At 49.2% G+C, this 19,345-nt stretch overlaps 1 protein-coding gene across 2 annotated transcripts in view; it reads left to right on the top strand.

Moving 5' to 3' along the window:
- Window positions 1-17,440, top strand: part of LOC149367136 (deubiquitinating protein VCPIP1-like) — a 74,886-nt gene extending 57,446 nt beyond the window's left edge. For both annotated transcript variants that reach the window (XM_089554345.1, XM_089554351.1), the window contains exons 13-16: window positions 2,556-2,624; window positions 8,990-9,189; window positions 11,396-11,821; window positions 16,860-17,440. In XM_089554345.1, coding sequence (XP_089410471.1) covers window positions 2,556-2,624; window positions 8,990-9,189; window positions 11,396-11,821; window positions 16,860-16,925 — 761 coding nt within the window. In that variant the 3' untranslated portion in view covers window positions 16,926-17,440. The remainder of the gene's footprint in view (window positions 1-2,555; window positions 2,625-8,989; window positions 9,190-11,395; window positions 11,822-16,859) is intronic.
- The last annotated feature ends 1,905 nt before the right edge of the window (window positions 17,441-19,345 follow it).

The raw sequence follows: 19,345 nt of genomic DNA, 5'->3' as shown, positions 1-19,345 counted from the left end.
GTGATGTGCGGGCCTGCTGGGTGATTATGCAGTGCTTGCTCCTGGCCACCATAGCCTCCTAACATGCTGTGCACTGAAACCGCAACGGAAAGTGCTTTCAGACTAGCCGCTGATGATCACAGAGATATCCGATCTGGTTACCGCCTCTACAGTAACTTCATGCTGGTATGAACACACACTTGATTCTCCTAACACCTTCGTCAGCGAAGCACGAAATAAAACCGGGCCAGGCAAGCTGCCTCACACTGACGGCCGTGGGTTGCATGCGTGGGTTGCAGTTCATTTACAACAAATGAATTAGCAGTTTCTTAGATGCCTGGAGCTCCATGCGTCCTGTTGTAAACGGAAGCTGGCACAGGGCGTGTACTACTGGCCGCTCGTACAGCAGCAAAATCGTGATCGGGGATTCCTGTGTAGCACCCCGAGATCTTTGGATTAACCGGGCTTGTGCAGGCCACCGCTTCAAATTATCTGGTCAGTTTTGCATTAGAAATTACGGGACTGCAGAAATTCTTCGAGTTATCAACGATTTCAGATTAGGCGAGTTTGAATTATCCAGGTTTCACTGTATGTTGGAAGGATGATTGCTCTGCCTCATCAAGTTTCGTACGAGTTGGGACAGGCCGAAGGTTAGACACGTGTTGAAAAGATCACTCTCAACGTTATCTCTCAATGTGGTGGTGGACAGGTCGGACCAGGTTATTGCAGGAAAGTTAGTCTCTGATGAGAACTGTGGGAGTGTATTGGTGAGAAGTGGTTATGACGCTAAGGGCCCTGTGGAAATTAGCAGCAAAGGAATCGGTCAAGTCAGGGGGTGGATAGCAAACACGAGTGATTATGGGAGGATATTGAAGCGTAGGAACTGACGGGACAGTATTTCTGGAGGGGATGAAATATTAATTTCAGAACAACACTATGAATCATGACTTCCAATTAGCATGCCTCCTCCGTGTCTATTTGTTCTGTCGCGACGGAAAATATTGTAGTAGGGAAAAATGGGACTTCAGAGCCACATATAGATCATGTTAGCCAGGTTTCAGTTGGTATGTTTTGTTACTCCTTATCGTGTGCACAAGACTCAAAGGTGTTCAGTTTGGGTAGGAGGCTGAGCTGTGGATCGATGGACTATTTATGTAGTAGCTGAGGCGTGCAGGGGACGGCTTTCTTTGAAGCATGGTTGAAAATATAAACAACGTTATTAGTGATCTGTTTATTATGGTGGAGTTTGTATGTTGTCTTTGGAGTTCAGCAAATTCGACTAACTTTTCCTGACAGACAGTGTAGGTTTTAAGTATCCTTCCGTGATCGTTATGAATCAAAGTGATAAATGGCGCCTCAAAGGGACATTGATTGATACAGCATGCATGTCAAAACTCCAGCGTTGAGAAATAGAAAAAAAAAAAAACAAAGACAGGATGCCGCTTTGAATGGAAGCTTCGAGCCGCAGATCTTTGACTGAAGTGGCTGGCGTGTTGCATGACATATCAGAGTAGTGAGGGAGCTGTGAGGAACTAGTCAGTGGAGGTGGCATGCTTGTCTACCGAGCACGAATTCAGTGCATTGTCCGGAGGAAACGTGATACAAAATGCGCGATGTAGAGGCCTTCGTTTCATTCATTAATGTTCAGCAGACACCTTCAGTGTCCGCAATTAGCCGAGGTCGCACACTAACGACAGTAATTCACTTCAGGTGCATAGAGAGCAAAAAAGAGCTCTTGGTGTTTGCCAGCTGATGCACTTTTCGGCTCATGCTGCTGGGCAATTTTTCAGTGGCTGCGTGTTTTATTTAAATGTATGGGGTTTTAATGGGGGGGGGATAAATACGTTCTCTCCGCTTAACCGCGGCTGGGACAATTCAAAACCGCCGGGACCCCAGCCCGTGGTCGCATACGCTACCGAGCGCTCGCTGACCACTGTGGGCCTTGCTCTGCGGGAACAAAGGAACGACACTCTGGCTCACACAAACAAGGCATTTATTGCGACAACAATAACGCCAGCTAGCAACAAAATACGCTGAGGGATTGAGGATCTCCGACTCGCCAGCACGGTTACGGGTGAACACGTTCCTCCCCTCGAGGTGTTGCCCGCCGGCGAGAGTGGAGCCCGCGTCGACACGTTTGTTCGCGGCTGAATTTCGAGCCGAAGAGGGCTGTCTCTCCCATGCGTGCACTCAGCAAACACGCCATCCATAGCGCTCATGTCGCTGCGACACCGGTGCCCTCTCTTGTTAGTTAAGGTAACTAATACGGCTAAGGAGGGTGCATCGCGGGGAAGCCAACCAAAAGGGAAGGCGCAGAGCTACGTCCCCGTAAACATTACCGAAAAGTTCCGATTTTGTGATGAGGCCTCTGAAGTGCACGGTCGTCACGGCAATGGTCCTCTATGGGCCAGCAAAGTCTACCCTTGCACGATAAGCATGGTCACCTTACTTTTGGGCTAATAGCAGTTCTAATATTCACTAATTTGCCTGGAAGCTCAGCATTGTAAGATTGCAAGCTCTTTGGTTTTAGTAAAACGGCAGATATGTATCATTCCATTTCTGGGTGTTTTTTTCAGGAGGCCCATCCAATGCAGCCAGTACAAGTGGAGGGAGCATGGAAAGCGAGATTGCAAGGCACCTGTATGGTAAGTGCGGGCTGTACTGCATGTATTATCGTGAAAATTCAGAATGACCGTGGGCCTCACTGCCAGTGGTTTCTGCTGAAAAAAATCTTGAAAGGAGCTAGATTGCCAAACATTGAGTATAAGGCACCTAAGAATGCCGCCGCGGTGGCTCAGTGGTTATGGCGCTCGGCTGCTGACCCGAAAGACGTGGGTTCGATCCCGGCTGCGGCGGCCGAATTTCTTTGGAGGTGAAATTCTAGAGGCCCGTGTACTGTGCGGTGTCAGTGCACGTTAAAGAACCCCAGGTGGTCGAAATTATCCGGAGCCCTTCACCACATATGTGTGCCACTTAGTTGACATTGCCTGAATACCGTGTTTACTCACATAATGATCTCTCTCGCATAATGAGCCCCCCAGCTTTTGGCAATGAGTTTTCTTTTTAGTGTTAACCTTTTCTTGGGACTTTCCTCAGTTACGCACTGTCTGCAGTGCAGACCTTGCAATGCGCCAAGATGCTGTGCACCAGTAACGTCATGGCATGTTTATCCTTTGATGAGAGCTCCTGTGGGAATGGTGCCAAGACTCTGCCAAGGCTCTGTGCACCCTTGGCAAGAGTACGGGCAGTGTGCCTTGCTCGGCAGGGTGCTGTGTGCCCGGCTTCACCAGTGTATGCTTAGAAAGCCGGCGCATGCTCAAGCTTTGGAGAGGAGTGTAGCAGTTTAAGCCAGAACACTTTAAAACATCCTCTGCACTGAAATGCTGTATTCAATTCAATTCAATGTTTATTTTCCAGAAAGTGCCTGGAGGGTCTTCTTGGCTGAGAGCCGCTCATGCAGCCTGACTGAGGCCAAGAAGACCGTTACATAGTAGTATCAGTAACATCATAAAATATTTAAAACCGACATGTTACCTCTAATTTGCAACAATAATCAAAGATTTTATACAAGATCCTTAGCACTGAAATTATAGCAGTTAAACAACATAAGTTAAACAACATATGTCAGAAAACACATTGCAAGAACGTGGCAACAGCATTGTACAATCAATTAGTTGAAATAAAGTACAAGAACAGAAAGAAAGAAAAAAGAAAACTTAATAAAGTGTAACAAAACAAAAGTATTACCGGAACATGGCAGTTACAAGAAAGCAGACCTCGAACCTCTTCTACTCAATCCTAGAGTGAGTGTATTTTTGTTTAGCATAAGTGGGAGGTTACGTGACAGGCCTTGATATTTATAAAATTTTCGGAACCTTGGGATTTTCAACAAATCTCTACTTCTTGTGGGTACGTTAGTGTCACAGCGCTGCAGAGATGCTAATGACATTAGTTGGTTGATTGTTGTAAGCGAGGAAAAGTAAAATGTTTTCAATAGGCAGAATTCATAAATATCCACGAAGTATTTCAAATGATCTGAAGGTACTTGCTGTAGTGGCCATTGGTGGAGAAAGGACCCTCCCCCAAGAGATTTGGCAAGCTAGAAAGCGGAAGCGAAAGTGTTGGATCCCTCTCACCACAGCTAACACTCAAACGTTCATGTAACAAACTTGCAACCGGCCTACGCGTTTTTTTTTAGCGTCACATAAAAATGAAGGGACTGACCTTCAGGCCTGTGTTCAGCATGTACGCTTTATCTCGCCACGATTGACTGATGCCATAGACTGTCCCAAAATCCTCGGCTCGCGCCGTAGTACAGCAAAGACCTCTCTAAGTGAATGATGATAAACACTGGTGGCATGAATGCACCTGACCGCATCCTTTTGTTGATGACGAACGGATAGACATACGGATGTGTGCAATGTAAAATTTCGACTCCCGCAATAAAATCTGGCCAAACTTTTTTCTTTTTCCTGTGTATAAACCCTCTCCGCCAAATTGATATTGTTTCTGGAAAAAAAAGTCTGTTCATTGGGCAAGTAAATAAAGTAGGTACTATACTGAAGAACCTTGTTGATATGTTCCCGATTTTTATGGTTTCCTGGTTCATACACTCCAAATCGTCAACATTAAAAATGTCCCATTGACTTACGAGGTGGTTCTTCTTTCTTAACACTTTCAAGGCAGCATGGTTTCCTGGATAGTGCATTGAATTGTTAGGCAAGTTATGATTGTATACAGTTGAATCCTGGTACAACGAACGCCGCTTCAACGAAATTTTCGCCACAACGAAGTAATTTGCATTCCCCGTGAAACCCCCATAGGACTTAATGTATTAAAATTTCCTCAAAAACGAAGTACTTTGCGAGCACGTGTTCGCTTCTACGAATTTTTTTTGCGAATTTTCGCGGGTGAGTGGCCCCTCCGTCTTGTCTTTCTTCAGAAGTTGAGTGCTGAAGAGCGACTTTCCCGTTCGCGCCGTTAATTTTTTTGCATCGCAGACTGTTGGGGGGTACGCGCACTCAATCGCACATCCTCCTCGCGCACACCCTCGTGTGCTTTTTTTTTTTTTTCTCCAGATGCCCACGTGATTTTTGAAGTGACGTCACGCCCCGCTCATTGGCTCTTTGCTGGGCTTCTTCGATTGATGTAGCTCGCGGTCATGGTGCTCGCGGTTTCCTGTCAAGCACGAAAGCGCGTCATGATCACTTGCTAGCGGTGTTGGCTGGTAAGCGTTCGCGGCCTCCAAGCGAAGAGGGGCTCCTCGAAAGCGCGTGTAAAATGCGCCAGCGCACGCCATCTGCTAGCGTCTTCGCCGCGTCCTCCGTGGCCGCGTCGTCTGCCAGGTACCGAGAGCGCGTTTCAGGCAGTCTGTGTGGACCGGTGGGCGGAGCCATCGGTGGGCGGAGCTTCGTGTCCTGTCGGAGAAAAAAAAAGGAAAACGCGAGAGTGCAGGAAGAAGCCCACTCCGCTTCACCATTTCTTCCTTCGTGTGTGCACCGTTTAGCGTGGTCTCGTCGCGTCTCTGCTCTGCTGAATTCCTAGGATGTCGCCGCCAGCGAAGAAGCGGAAATTTCTTTCGCTAGAAGAAAAAGCGCGTATTATCGCCGAAGCAGAAAGCGGGAAGAAGTCGATTATTGCCGCAGATTTTGGCATCGCGCCGAGTTCGTTATCAACGATACTGAAGAGCACAAAGAAAACATCGGCAAGGCACTTGCGTCGGCCACTTCAGCTCAACACAAGAAGGTGACGCAGCCAACTGCGATATTAGCCTAGGGCGGCTTACAGCCGGCGTTTTGTCATCGCAGGGGTCTGTTGAACCCCGAGTAGCAGTATCAAGACGTTTCGTTGGAGCGCGCGTGAGCATTGACTTATGCAACGCCAGGCCGGCAGCAGCAAGCCCGCGAGAGCGCCGTGGTAGCACGCAGCGGTGCAGATGCGATGAGGCCCGACGGCTCTCGAAACGATGTGGGGGAGGAGGCAAGTAGAGGAGGTGGTGAAAGAAGGAACGGAGAAGAGGAGGAGGAGAGGCGGCGTTGGGCGAGAAGAGAAGAGAAGGAGGAGAGGCGGTGTTGGGCGAGAAGAGAAGAGGAGGAGGAGAGGCGGCTTTGGGCGAGAAAAGAGGAGGAGGAGAGGCGGCTTTGGGCGAGAAAAGAGGAGGAGGAGAGGCGGCGTTGGGCGAGAAGAGAAGAGGAGGAGGAGAGGCGGCTTTGGGCGAGAAAAGAGGAGGAGGAGAGGCGGCTTTGGGCGAGAAAAGAGGAGGAGGAGAGGCGGCTTTGGGCGAGAAAAGAGGAGGAGGAGAGGAGGCGTTGGGCGAGAAGAGAAGAGGAGGAGGAGAGGCGGCTTTGGGCGAGAAAAGAGGAGGAGGAGAGGCGGCTTTGGGCGAGAAAAGAGGAGGAGGAGAGGCAGCGTTGGGCGAGAAGAGAGGAGGAGGAGAGGCGGCTTTGGGCGAGAAAAGAGGAGGAGGAGAGGCGGCTTTGGGCGAGAAAAGAGGAGGAGGAGAGGCGGCTTTGGGCGAGAAAAGAGGAGGAGGAGAGGCGGCGTTGGGCGAGAAGAGAAGAGGAGGAGGAGAGGCGGCGTTGGGCGAGAAGAGAAGAGGAGAGGCGGCTTTGGGCGAGAAAAGAGGAGGAGGAGAGGCGGCTTTGGGCGAGAAAAGAGGAGGAGGAGAGGCGGCTTTGGGCGAGAAAAGAGGAGGAGGAGAGGCGGCTTTGGGCGAGAAAAGAGGAGGAGGAGAGGCGGCTTTGGGCGAGAAAAGAGGAGGAGGAGAGGCGGCGTTGGGCGAGAAAAGAGGAGGAGGAGGAGAGGCGGCTTTGGGCGAGAAGAGAAGAGGAGGAGGAGAGGCGGCTTTGGGCGAGAAAAGAGGAGGAGGAGAGGCGGCTTTGGGCGAGAAAAGAGGAGGAGGAGAGGCGGCGTTGGGCGAGAAGAGAAGAGGAGGAGGAGAGGCGGCTTTGGGCGAGAAAAGAGGAGGAGGAGAGGCGGCGTTGGGCGAGAAGAGGAGGAGGAGAGGCGGCTTTGGGCGAGAAAAGAGGAGGAGGAGAGGCGGCGTTGGGCGAGAAGAGGAGGAGGAGAGGCGGCGTTGGGCGAGGAGACGTATGCAACGCCAGCCCGGGATCAGCCAACTCGTCTGTAATTTCTCGACAACGAAATTCCGCGACAGCGAAATTTTTCGTACGCCCCGCCGATTTCGTTGTGGCGGGATTCAACTGTATACATGCAATAGTGAATAGAAGGTACGCTAACGTACATGTGGGCCGGGCCTGTAAGCACGTGACATAAGCAGAAGCTTTTCCGCACTGGAAAGCGCAGTGGAGATAACCATTTGGGAGCAGTGATGGTGACAGTGTAGCTGCCTGCTTTCGCCTTTGCCGTTGCTGCATACTTTACGAAGTTATATTCATGTAAAGGGCAATATGAATGCCGATAGAGCTGTACAAGCACTAGACACTCTCTTCAGTCATTGCACCAACATGTGCTCATAGGTCAAGGGAGTGGCTGTAGATGTCTTTGTACTTCATTCTTGTGTCACATTTTTCAGAATAGTGACCTAATGGTCTGAGCATCCGCCTTGCATGAGGGAGTTCGATGCCCAGTGTCGACGTGTACCCACCGACGATGCAATGGGTGCAAGCTTTCCCCTGGTAGGGGGCTCGGCTTACTTAGGGTGAAATGGTAGAAGAACAATACCTTGTGCCATAGTAGCACTCTTTGGCAGCAGATGCTCTTGCAGCATAAAAATCTGTAATCATCAATCATCGGAATATTAGTAGTTAAGATTCCAAAAAATTAGCGCAACACAGAAACAATCACGAGAAAGAAAGACAGGAGAACGCGCTACTGACAACTGAATTCTTTACTGGAAGACACACAGAATATATATAGTGTACGGGTATCGGCTTTTTTCTCCTGTGGACTGTGGTGCTCAGTGCTTGAATTCAATTTTCACATGTTGGGGGCTGCCGCGGTGGCTCAGTGGTTATGGTGCTCGGCTGCTGACCCGACAGACGCGGGTTCGATCCCGGCCGCGGCGGAAGAATTTCTTTGGAGGAAAAATTCTAGAGGCCCGTGTACTGTGCGATGTCAGTGCAAGTTAAAGAACCCCAGGTGGTCAAAATTTCCGGAGCCCTCCACTACGGCCTCTCTCATAGCCTGAGTCGCTTTGGGACGATAAACCCCATAAACCAACCTAAACCAACCAACATGTTAAATGGCATGTTCTGTTTTCTGGCTTTTTCATATCACCTTTCGGATTCCATTGAAACATGTTATTTTGACCTTATACACCGCTTCACATCTTTTCGTTGTTTTCTTTTTTGCTTTTAAAGAATCATCAACTCTCTGATCGCTTTTAACTCACCTCGTGTTAAAGGGTTTCTTTTTAGTTTTTACCGACTTCTGACATTTACTGCAGCTGATAGGTGGCGCGACGATGACCTTATGTATCCTGTGTGTCTTTCAATAAAGAATTCAGTTGTCAGTAGCGCGCTGTCCTGTCTTTCTTTCTCGTGATTGTTTTTGTGTTCCACTAATTTTTTGGAAAGGCCCCACTGCGGTGGCTCAGTGGTTATGGCGCTCGGCTGCTGACCCGAAAGACGCCGGTTCGATCCCAGCCGTAACAGTCTCATTTAGATGAAGGCGAAGTTCTAGAGGCCCGTGTACTGTGCGATATCAGTGGACGTCAAAGAACCCCAGGTGGTCGGAATTTCCGGAGCCCTCCACTACGGCGTCCCTCATAGCCTTAGTTGCTTTGAGGCGTTAAACCCCAATAAACCAATTTTTTGGAAACTATGCACCAACTTGCCCAGCAACAAGTTTTACTTGAGTAGTAGTTTAGTGGATATGTTTCCCTGGGGTTATGAGCTTTTTCCTCCGCATCTCAAAAGTCACGAGTGACTGTCTGCTCTGAATGAAATTCCTTCATGCGCGTTTCAAGGAGACAGACCAGCCTCTTTCCTCCCTGACCCTCCCCTGCCTTGTTGGGCCTCTCCCCCCCCCCCCCCATCCCTTCACGCAGAGAGTCAGCAGAGTCTGTCGCTGGACGCTGGCCTCCGGGCGATGCTGGGCCACCTGAAGCGGACGGGGGCGTCGGTGTGGGCGTACGCCCAGGAGAACGAGTGGCTGTTCAGCCGCGGGGGCCTGTTCTACGCGCAGATGCAGCGCGACGTGGGCCTCGTCGACGGCAAGCACTGCCACCTGCCACTCATCCCTGACAAGGCAGGGGGCTCTCTTCCTCTTCTCTCGTCGCCTTTCCCCGCTTGCTGGGAGGAAAACATGCTTTCGTCTTTGACAAGGAGATCCTCAGCGTGTTTTTGCAGTGCTTACTGAATGTACACTCGCCGTCAAAAGTAAATGGAAAGCGACTTTGTCAAAAAGATTTCATTTCTTTAAATCTAACACATAATGGTCCATGCTTGTTGGTGCACACTGCAATTCGCACAGTCACAATTAGGCTGCACGTATGTATTCAAGGATGCATGAATTGAGGGGGCAATGATTAATCTTTTTTGTTAATATATTGCCTTCTCTTTACTTTTGACAGCACCTGTACATGTTTGTTTCTTATCAGACCTATGTGGGATTTTTTCTTTCTTCGGGAAAGCCACCGCGGTGGCTCAGTGGTTATGATGCTCAGCTGCCCACCCAAAAGACGCTGATTCGATCCCGGCCGTAGCAGTCGAATTTCGATGGAGGCGAAATTCTAGAAGCCCATGTACTGTGCGATGTTAGTGCACGTTAAAGAACCCCTGGGGGCCAAATTTTGCGGAGCCCTTCACTACGGCGTCCCTCTTAGCCTGAGTCGTTTCGGGACGTTAAACCCCCACAAACTATAAACTATCTTGTAGGGACACTGAGGCGAAATTTAAGTTAGCATGCAACGGTAGATTACCGCATTCTAACGACAGAGATGCTACTCTGACTGAAAACAGTGCTTTTTATTGGCTAGAAAAGGGGCAAAAAATGAAATGCAGGTGTCGCTACCGTCGGCTGATTTTGCAAGTGTACTGCAGTGTGCTGACACGGATTTTTGGGTGTGGTTGCAAGATGCTAGGCTACACAGCCATTCATTTTGGGACAGTGATCTGGGAGTCTTTTTTTTTTTTACTGTCGGTGACCACGTGATGAAATCGAGTGGTGTGAAAGTTTTCTAATGCCACTTTCTCACCAATAAGGGAGTGTTTTGCTACTGCACAAATATCAGCATGCCCGGAAAGAGCCATGGGGTCGATTTCTACTAAGAACAAATGTGGGCTGGAATTGTTCTCAATGTTCCTTCTTCACTGAGCATCCAGCCACCGAGATTCAAAATGCAGTGAAGCTCATCTCAAGAGGCCATATTTGGGGAAGTCATGTCAGATGTAACCCTTTCCACCGAAATTATTTCTTGTATTGCTTTTTGCTTGTGTTTTGCATTAAAGTCCCCTTGCCCAGAAAATCTGGCTTTGGCGTTGAGCAAAAAATTGGGTGGTGTTGTAGCGTCGCCCAAGTGTCCACCCACCGGAGAAGCAACCTAAGTGGACCACCTAAGTAACGTGACCTTGTGGCATTGTTAGAGCCTGCTCACCTAATTGTGAGCATACTCACCACCTTGGCAGGTGGCAGTTAAATTAATTATTGGTCGCGAGAGGTTGCTCGAGAAGAGCAACCTGTGTTGCACTAGCCCCACCGGTGGCAGCACTAGTTTCGCATTAAGGGCATTAACTCATTAACGCTATCGCGTCGTATCCTTAAGACGGAGATCTAGTGTCCCCTCCAAATGTTATTGTACTGCCCAGCCCATGGTCAATGATTAAGACTGGCAGTATCCCGTGAATAAATAATAGTATGCTCCGTTTCATACATAGCAGGCAACTCTGCGGAGGTTGCTGAAGCAGTTCGTCCGCGAAACCATATTACTCCGCCACGTATCATTCATTCTTCACGGAACTCCGGTCACTGTTTGGACGAGAACAAAGAGCGGTATGAAAAGATGTGGTAGCATTGAAAATCACGGTCGAAGCTGTGAGGCGCTCAGTGTTCAGGCTCTCTGGCCATAATTTTCATGGAGTGTGAACTACTTTTTGGCCGCGGATTTAGTGGTAGCGATTCGCCCGACCAACTTCGTATCATACCGCCACAGGTACTTTTAACTTCTCGGAATCTCGACGAGTCGCAGGACGAAAATGTAGCAGCAGGTAAGATGAAGTCCAGGAGGTGCCAGTCATGGCACTTAAGATTTGTCGCTATGAAATATGCTTGTGTTCGGTTTGGTTGTATGGCGAACTAGTTTTTGCGAGTGGGCTAAGCCTGCGCAAACAGGCGCGCTAGCTTTGGCAGTGTTGCCTGCTATGTATGAAACGGAGTATAGTTAGTTCAAAGTGCGGGTGTCTGACTGCACAGGTTTGAAGCACATATATAAATCTGCACCACTGATTTATCGCAGGTGTTCACATACAATGGCACGCACGACCGCCTCGAGCTTTGCTTCGAGCCGCACGGCCACTTCGCCATCGGCCCCGACGTGGAGGCCAAGATAGCCACTGGCCAGGTGGGCAGCACGGGCCAGCATCACCACCCTAGCCCAACATCACCGCTCGCTGCTGCTACTGCGGTGGACTCCGCATCGGAGGCATCCGCGGACGTCACGCCGGCGGATGCCAAGAGCAGCTCAGCGAGCACGGCCAAAGCGAGCCGGACGGCCATGCGCAAGGGGCCTGGCTTCACAGTGCTGGCCCCGCCATCGCCAGAGGCCAAGCCGGAGACCACGCCACAGGTCAGGCCGGCAGTGTTGGTCCACGACCAGAGCGAGGAGGAGCGGGCGCTGGAGCAGCTCCGGATGGTCGCCGCCATGCTCCTGGATGAGAACAGGGTGAGCGGGATTGCACTGCTGGGCACAGGGATTGCACTGAGTAAGAGCAGTACAGTGGTGAGCAGCCTTGTCTAGAGTGCTTGAGCAGTGTGCACTTGGTAACAAAAACCGAAATTAGAGAGCAGCCCCTCATTAGTATAGGGCAAAGTTTTCGTGCCTGCTTTGTTTACAAGGCTACCTGGCGCTACTTCCGTGCAAGCGTTGCAGCTGGACCCTAGAGGCTGCCACAAAATCTGGATTTGTTTGCAAGGAAGTGCACCGCCCGAGCACTCTAGACAAGGCTGCTCACCACTGTACAGTCGATCACGGATGTATCGGACTCAGATTTGTGCATATCGAACAGTCAGGCAATTTACTTGACAGTGCCATGCAAGGGTGTAATACTCGGCTGGGTAAGTGGATTGGCGAGTTGTGCACACTACCAGTGGCACTTCTCCCAACAGTCCTCTCGCGATCACTTTTCATACGCACTGTCGGGTCGGCTGAGCAGTCTTTCATATCTGCTGGGACGATGCTGGAAAATTGCATAATGAGGACGTGGGATGTGGTTGTGCATAGCCACATCCACTTGTGCTTATTGGATTTACTCGATTTTGATGCTATCTCGATAGTAACACGTGACCGCTTTTCAGGGTTCAAAAAAATAGTGCCACGGTGGCTCAGTGGTTATGGCGCTCGGCTGCTGACCCGCAAGACGCGGGTTCGATCCCAGCCGCGGCGGCCGAATTTCGATGGAGGCGAAATTCTAGAGACCTGTGTATTGTGCGTGTGGTCCCATGTGGTCAAAATTTCCGGAGCCCTTGACTACGACGTCCCCTCATAGCCCGAGTCACTTTGTGACGTTGAACCATAAACCAGATTACATATTGTAATTTACCCACCACGGCGGCTTTTGCATTCAGCTCCTGGTCCCAAGGTCGCAGGCTCGATCTCGACTGCGGCGGCCATAATTTGATGGCAGTCGGGTACCAAAAACTCCAGTATGCTTTGTGACGTCGATGCATGTTACAGAGCCCACGTCTTGCTTCAAGACGTTAAAAACTGCACCATTTACAATAATTTACTCATTGCAGTGTTTCGTAAATCAAATTATTTATACTACAGTCGCCGACTGATTTTTCGGACTCCAAAAATTCGGACATGCTCGATTATTCAGACTGCTTCGTGGCACTGCCACTCTCCCCATAGACCGTAATGTATAACAACTGCCGAAAGTTCGGACATCTTGCAGCCTCTCGTTTGATTTTTCGGACACTCCTTGAGCCAACTCGACCGGCAGCACTTGCCGCACCGACGCTCACCGACGCGCGGTTCACTTCGCTCAACGCCATTTTTGTTTTGAACTGAGCCTCCTTGCTGCCCCGCGAGGTGGCGCTACTGCAAATTCCCGCTCATCATCATCGTTTCCGCGTGGTTCGGTAGCGCGCCGCATGGTGGCGCGCCACACCAGTTCCGGCCGCAGCTTAGTAAGCCATCTCAAGGCAATCCAGGAGCCGCTTTGTTTGTTTATCCGGCTGCAAGCCCGCGAGAGCGCCGTGGTACTGGAGATGCGATATTAGCCTAGGGCGGCTTACAGCCGGCGTTTTGTCATCGAAAGGGGTCTGTTGAACCCCGAGTAGCAGTATCAAGATGTTTCGTTGAAGCGCGCGTGAGCATTGACTTATGCAACACCAGGCCGGCGGCAGCAAGCCCGCGAGAGCGCCGTGGTAGCACTTAGCGGCGACGGCTCTCGAAACGATCTGGGGGAGGAGGAAAGTAGAGGAGGTGGTGAAAGAAGGAACGGAGAAGAGGAGGAGGAGGAGAGGCGGCGTTGGGCGAGGAGACATATGCAACGCCAGCCCGGGATCAGCCAGTGCATGTACAGTGAAAGCTCGTTAATTCGACCCCCGTTAATTCGGAAAATCGGATAATTCGACGCGCGCGCGAGGTCCCTACAATTATACATAGGAGTCTATGGGGCGAAACTCTCATTAATTCGAACAAATTTTGCTGTGCGTCGGTTAATAGGTGAGATGCGTTACCGCCGTCAACGCAAAGAGTTATGGGAAAATCGTCTGCTAGCTACTTCCGGTTCCAAATTGTTCAGTTGATTGCATGCATCGCCCTATTCACCGCGTAAGTTGACATAGTTTATGCGATAAATAACTCTTGGTGCTAGTCACTGATTGCACTGAAGCATCGAAAGAGAAATTCAACTTCGCCTCATGAGCAGTCTGCAAGTTGATTCGCCTTGTAGCCTACCGCAGTTGTGATTTTAGGGCGACGAAAGGAGCCTGGTACCTAACGCACTTTTTGGTCATTAATATGGTACGTTGTGCAGCGCAGGGCTAATCACACATGCGATTGAAGTAAGTAACATGGTTACCTTGATTTAATGCAACGTATTTCCAACGGATCACTGAAAGCAGTAAGTACTCGATAAAATATTTCTGCTCCCTGCAGAACACGCGGGCAAGCCATTTCATTTTATTCACGCAGCTCCGTACAACACAGCGTGGCATATAGGTTTAATCTAACGCCTCTACTCTCCTTTGCGGCGTGTTCCTGCGTGTTCCCACATGAAATGCCACCTGCACTGCATCTGGAATAACAAAAAGGCGACTAGGCGATTTATTACTGCACCATGCGATGTGCTGAGACGCGCGCCGCGCGCAGTGGCATATATGGGTCGTCTGCTAGCACACTGGCGGCTTTGCACGATGTCAGGAAAATACGAGCATCGTCTAATCAGCTGCACAGATTGCAGTTTACCAAAGTGCGGCAAAAAACAGCTGTATAATGACTTATGCGCTAAACATGTCGAGACGCACACGAAATCACCCTCAGCGCATATGCACAACAGACGTGGACTACGGCGGCCGGCATATATCAACTATGAAAAAATACGCTTACCTCTCTAGATTGTCCATTTCTGCGCTCAGGTCATGCAGATACGTAGTACGGGCTTCTCTTTCGATGCTTCAGTGCAATCAGTGACTAGCACCACGAGTTATTTATCGCATAAACGATGTCAACTTACGCGGTGAATAGGGCGATGCATGCAATCAGTTGAGCAATTTGGAACCGGAAGTAGCTAGCAGACGATTTTCCCATGACTCTTTGCGTTGACGGCGGAAACGCACCTCACCTATTCGACTTCACTCTGCAGCCCGCCAAGCCGGTTTGCCGAGAGCAAAAAGAAAAAAAACACTGCCATGAGCGGCGCTACTGTACTGCTGATAGGCCATCCGTATGGTCATATTATCATCCATCCATCCGAGGAAGCGAGTTAGCGGCGGCCGAAGCGGCTGGCGTCTTTTTTTTTTGTGCTTTGTTGTGTCGCAGCAGTCGCTACGATCGCGGTTATTTACGGCGCCTTTTTTGGTAAATGCGCGCTTTGTCAGCGTGTTTACTGCGCTGCTTGTTGTTGCTGTTTTGTTGCGACTGAGAGAAGGGTGAAAGGAAATTGCAAGGGATTGCCTACTGGCTCAGCCGAGCCACCACCGCTGACATGTGCAGATAGAGGAGAGTTAAAAGATCAGAGGAAAGATAAAGAGAAAAGATAAGACGCGCGTCCCAGCAACAACGCCGTCCCCGCAGCCGCTGGCTGAAAAAACAGATAAGCGGGGAGCCGCGCTCTCTTCACCTCCTCCCCACCTCCTCCCCGCGCTGCTTTCGGGTGGTTAGCGCGCAGGGCCTGCGCGCCTCGCCTTTGTGTCCTGTCAGCTGACCGAGGATGAAATAATTAAAGTGACAGGCGCTGACAACGACGACGATTTACGATTGTGAGCAGTTGTCCCAAATGCCGAAGTGCACGGTGAAAGAAGCCGCAGAAGCCTTGTCCGTGCGGGAGGACTTCTGTGAACAAATCCCTGACGGCGCGTGTGCCGCGGAGCACCTGGCAGCTGTTAGAGCTATCGTAGTCGCTCAAATTCGCTCGAAAAAGCAGACGGTGATTACAGATTTCCTTGCCAAATAAAGGTATACGTCCTGTTGCGGCAAACATTGTTTTTTGTTGTTCATTCGATAATTCGACGTTCGGATAATTCGACAATTTTTCGCGGTCCCGTCAGTGTCGAATTAACAAGTTTTTACTGTAAATAAACGATTTCTTTCTCTTTTTTTTCTGAATTTGTTTTTTCGGACACCTGTTTATTCGGACATTTTCGCGGTCCCCGTGAGGTCCGAATAAACAGTCGGCGACTGTATATCGAAAATTTGCACAGTCCTCCTTGAGTTTGGCATATCTGAACTCAGTTGTATCTAATGTATCCAAAATGACCTTTGGTAGGCATCGCTGGTTTGCAGTACAGCTGTAACGAAGAACGTCTTACAAGGCGCTGCGTCGTGAACAACTAGCAATATAGTCCACGTCCAGTCCGGCAACAGCGATCAGTCCAGGCACGCACAAGCGTCGGGAGTGTTCAGTGCTTGTCGTCGTCTTCTTCCTTAAGCGCCAGCCGCTGAAGATTCTGGAGTTGAAGGCCTGTCTTGAAACTTCCCCCGGGCAAAAAGGCGCATCCTGACGGTCTAGGGGAATGTGACGACAGCAGGGTCGCAGTATGGTCTGACGTGGTCAGTGTGTACGAAATCACAGCCTTGGCGACGGTGATGAGGGTAGGGCATAAGGTATTCGATGAGGTAATTGACGGGGGATATCTGTTCAAGAATGTGGTAGGGGTCCTGGTATTTGCTAAGAAGGCTGGCACATTATGCCTAATGGCAAACATCTCGAATAAAAAAAAAAAAGGTTGGCAGAAAGGCCGGGACTTGAGGAAGTTACCCATAGCCGGACCAAAGAGTCCAAAGACCAGAGAGACAGCATTTTTTGCAACTACAAAGGAGCACAGAATTGAGGACTGTCGTGTTGTAGTAGTTTTATTAAGAATAAAACAAGAAAAGATGGGTGCTAGCTGTGTGAACTGCTGCGTCTAGCTATTGTGAAGACCTATTCATTCTTCGCATTTTTACCATAGTCGGTAATTACTTGAAGCATGTGTGATAGTCTTTGCGAAAATGCATTCGGCTCTGAACTTCTTGAATGCCTTTTTTCTTGCAGAGAAGCTACGATCACAGCGAAAGGAAAGAGGGCAACGAAGATCCTGATAGCATGGACACAAATTGACCCGGCCTCCTTTCCATCTCTGCTCTCCTCATCCAGTGGTCTTGGGTGAAAAAGAGAAAGGAAACGTGCTGCGTTGTGATAGACTTTTGTTTTGTACACAGAATGTGTATGTATACATTGTACGTTGTTGATAAGGAAAATGCTTGTAGTTCTAAATCTCACAAGGGATTAATAGACCATGCGGTAAACGCCGATGGTGAAGTGTGTGCAGCATTTTTGGTGAGTAAAAAAAAGAAGGTTGTGTTGAGAAGGGGTAGGGTGTGTTTATATGACCATGGTCAACTATTTATGATGTCTAGTCTGTGAAATGATGGGCAAAGCTTTGCCAGGCTTTTTAGGAACCAGGGGAAGCTTCACTGGTGAATTTCCTAACTGTTCATAATTGTATGTATTATACCGCGCTTATAAAGCTCTAGTTTTTTCATCTGTATTATAATGATAAAAGTTGTGTGTGTTTATGAGGTTTGAAGTGTGATTTGAGGCTGAATAAAATTTGATTTTGGGCTTTTTTCCCACTTCGAGTTCTCTGTTAATATGGTGCTGGGGAACGCAGAAGCCAGTGGATTTAAGGCTTCCTGCGTGAGTTCTTCGTTTGTGGTCACTTAGTAGTGCTTTATTGTCAATGGGCACACGTTCATGGATAGTTGATGCAAGCTTTGCATCAATTTCGTTTGTAGGATGGGCAAGTATTTGTGGCTATAAGAAGCCTGTGGCCTATTTTCAGTTGTAGTTTTTCTTTTGCAATAACTTTCTTTTCCAACAAAGTTAAGGAGGCGTTGAGTATGCTTTGGAATTACCAAAGCATACTAGTGAAATACATTTAGTTCGGGGAATAGTAGCCGTTTTTTTAGTGACATCCGTAATTTTGTTGTGGACAGTGTCATTAAAATGAGGTTTAATTATGCTGGAACTTCAAGGGGCTGACAACTGAACAGAGATAATTTTGCAAGTTTTTGGTTTAAAAGAAAATTGTGTTTTGCAGTGAATCTGGCTTGGTGTAGCCATTTGAAGGACGAGTTTTATTAGGCACTGAATATTCTGTAAATTAGGATGAGCTACAGCCTTCAAGAGTAGCTGTAACCTAGCTCTGGCACTCTGTGGAGGGTCTTCTGGTGTCAAAATTGCTTAGAATCGGCGTTGCATTTGCCTCGAGTGCAACGTCACCAAACTTTTGCAGCACGGTGGCATGTATCAGTGGCTTTTGTGTGCATGCATGCATTTGATCGAACAAGCGCGTGTATGTTAGCACAGAAATTCAATAATCCTGGAAGCAAGTTCCAGATTGCAGTTTCATTCAGTGCAAAGTTGTTTTCCTGTGGCTGGCACTGCATCCTACCAGTGTGGAATTGGGCACCTAGGAGCTTTGCGAGAAATAATGAACGTTCGCTTTTGAGTGCCACGAGTGGTCAGCACTAGCTGCTTTGAGAAATGAGTAATGCATTTATAGAGCCCACACAACTGTACGACGATTAGGTATGTTATGAGGGAGTTGCAATGAGTGCTTTATGAACTGCAGAGAAATCCCTGGGTACAGACTGGCAGACTTTGTCGCAAAGCATGTTTAGAGGCTGGTTACATGCAGCACAGTGAGCACAATGCTCACCGCGTAGACACCATGCTTCGATCTTAGCTAAAAGGTCGAGTAGCGTTGTCGCAGCGACGCTCGCCTCTTCTTTCAATCTTTCCTCTCGCATCTCTTTCAACTCTTCTCTGCACGTGGCAGCGATCATGGCGCAGCTCGAGCCAGTGGGCAGGCCCGTGCACTTTCCTTGTCATCCTTCCTTCAGTCGCAACAACAACAGCTAGACACCACTGAGACATGGAGCCAGAATCGGTCACTGGAATGAGTTCGTGTGAGCATAATTGGAGGCGCCAGGCTGCTTCAAGTGATACCTACTACAGAGAGCGTCACGAAGCCACGTTGGCTATAGAGAGAAGTCACGAAAGCGGGCTCATCGAGTTGATGAAACCGAGGAAGAACGGGATGTACGTCTGGAGAAGCAGTGGCACAGGCAACAAGCAGAAAAGGGCAGCGGATGCTGCCAACGCCTTCGCATCGACATCGGCCACTGGTTTGGTTACCTTTCGCTCCGTATAACCTGGCTCAGCCGAGTTGAACACAGTCATTTTTTTTTTGTTCTTTCAAGAATGGCTAACAAAGGGAGTTGTTGGTCCTGTGCTCTCCTTATTTGCACCGTCCGTTTCAAAACATGCTCATACCGTATGGAATCGACCCAGTAATTGGAAGAGCACCCGATCTTTGATCAAGCAGCGCTGGTGGTGGTGGTGGAAAGCATTCAAGGCCATTTACAGGAGAGAGTGGGGACAGGCCTTCAGGGTCAGCCGCTTACAAATTCTAGGAGGGGTCCCTAGTCCGGAACCCCTGTGGCTTCTGCGGCAACTTGTGCTCTACCTACGAG

This window comes from Amblyomma mixtum, chromosome 1 (genome assembly GCF_055824585.1).
Source record: "Amblyomma mixtum isolate Tamu chromosome 1, ASM5582458v1, whole genome shotgun sequence".
Classification (NCBI taxonomy): Eukaryota; Metazoa; Arthropoda; class Arachnida; order Ixodida; family Ixodidae; genus Amblyomma; species Amblyomma mixtum.
This window is presented reverse-complemented; position numbering and strand designations above follow the sequence as displayed.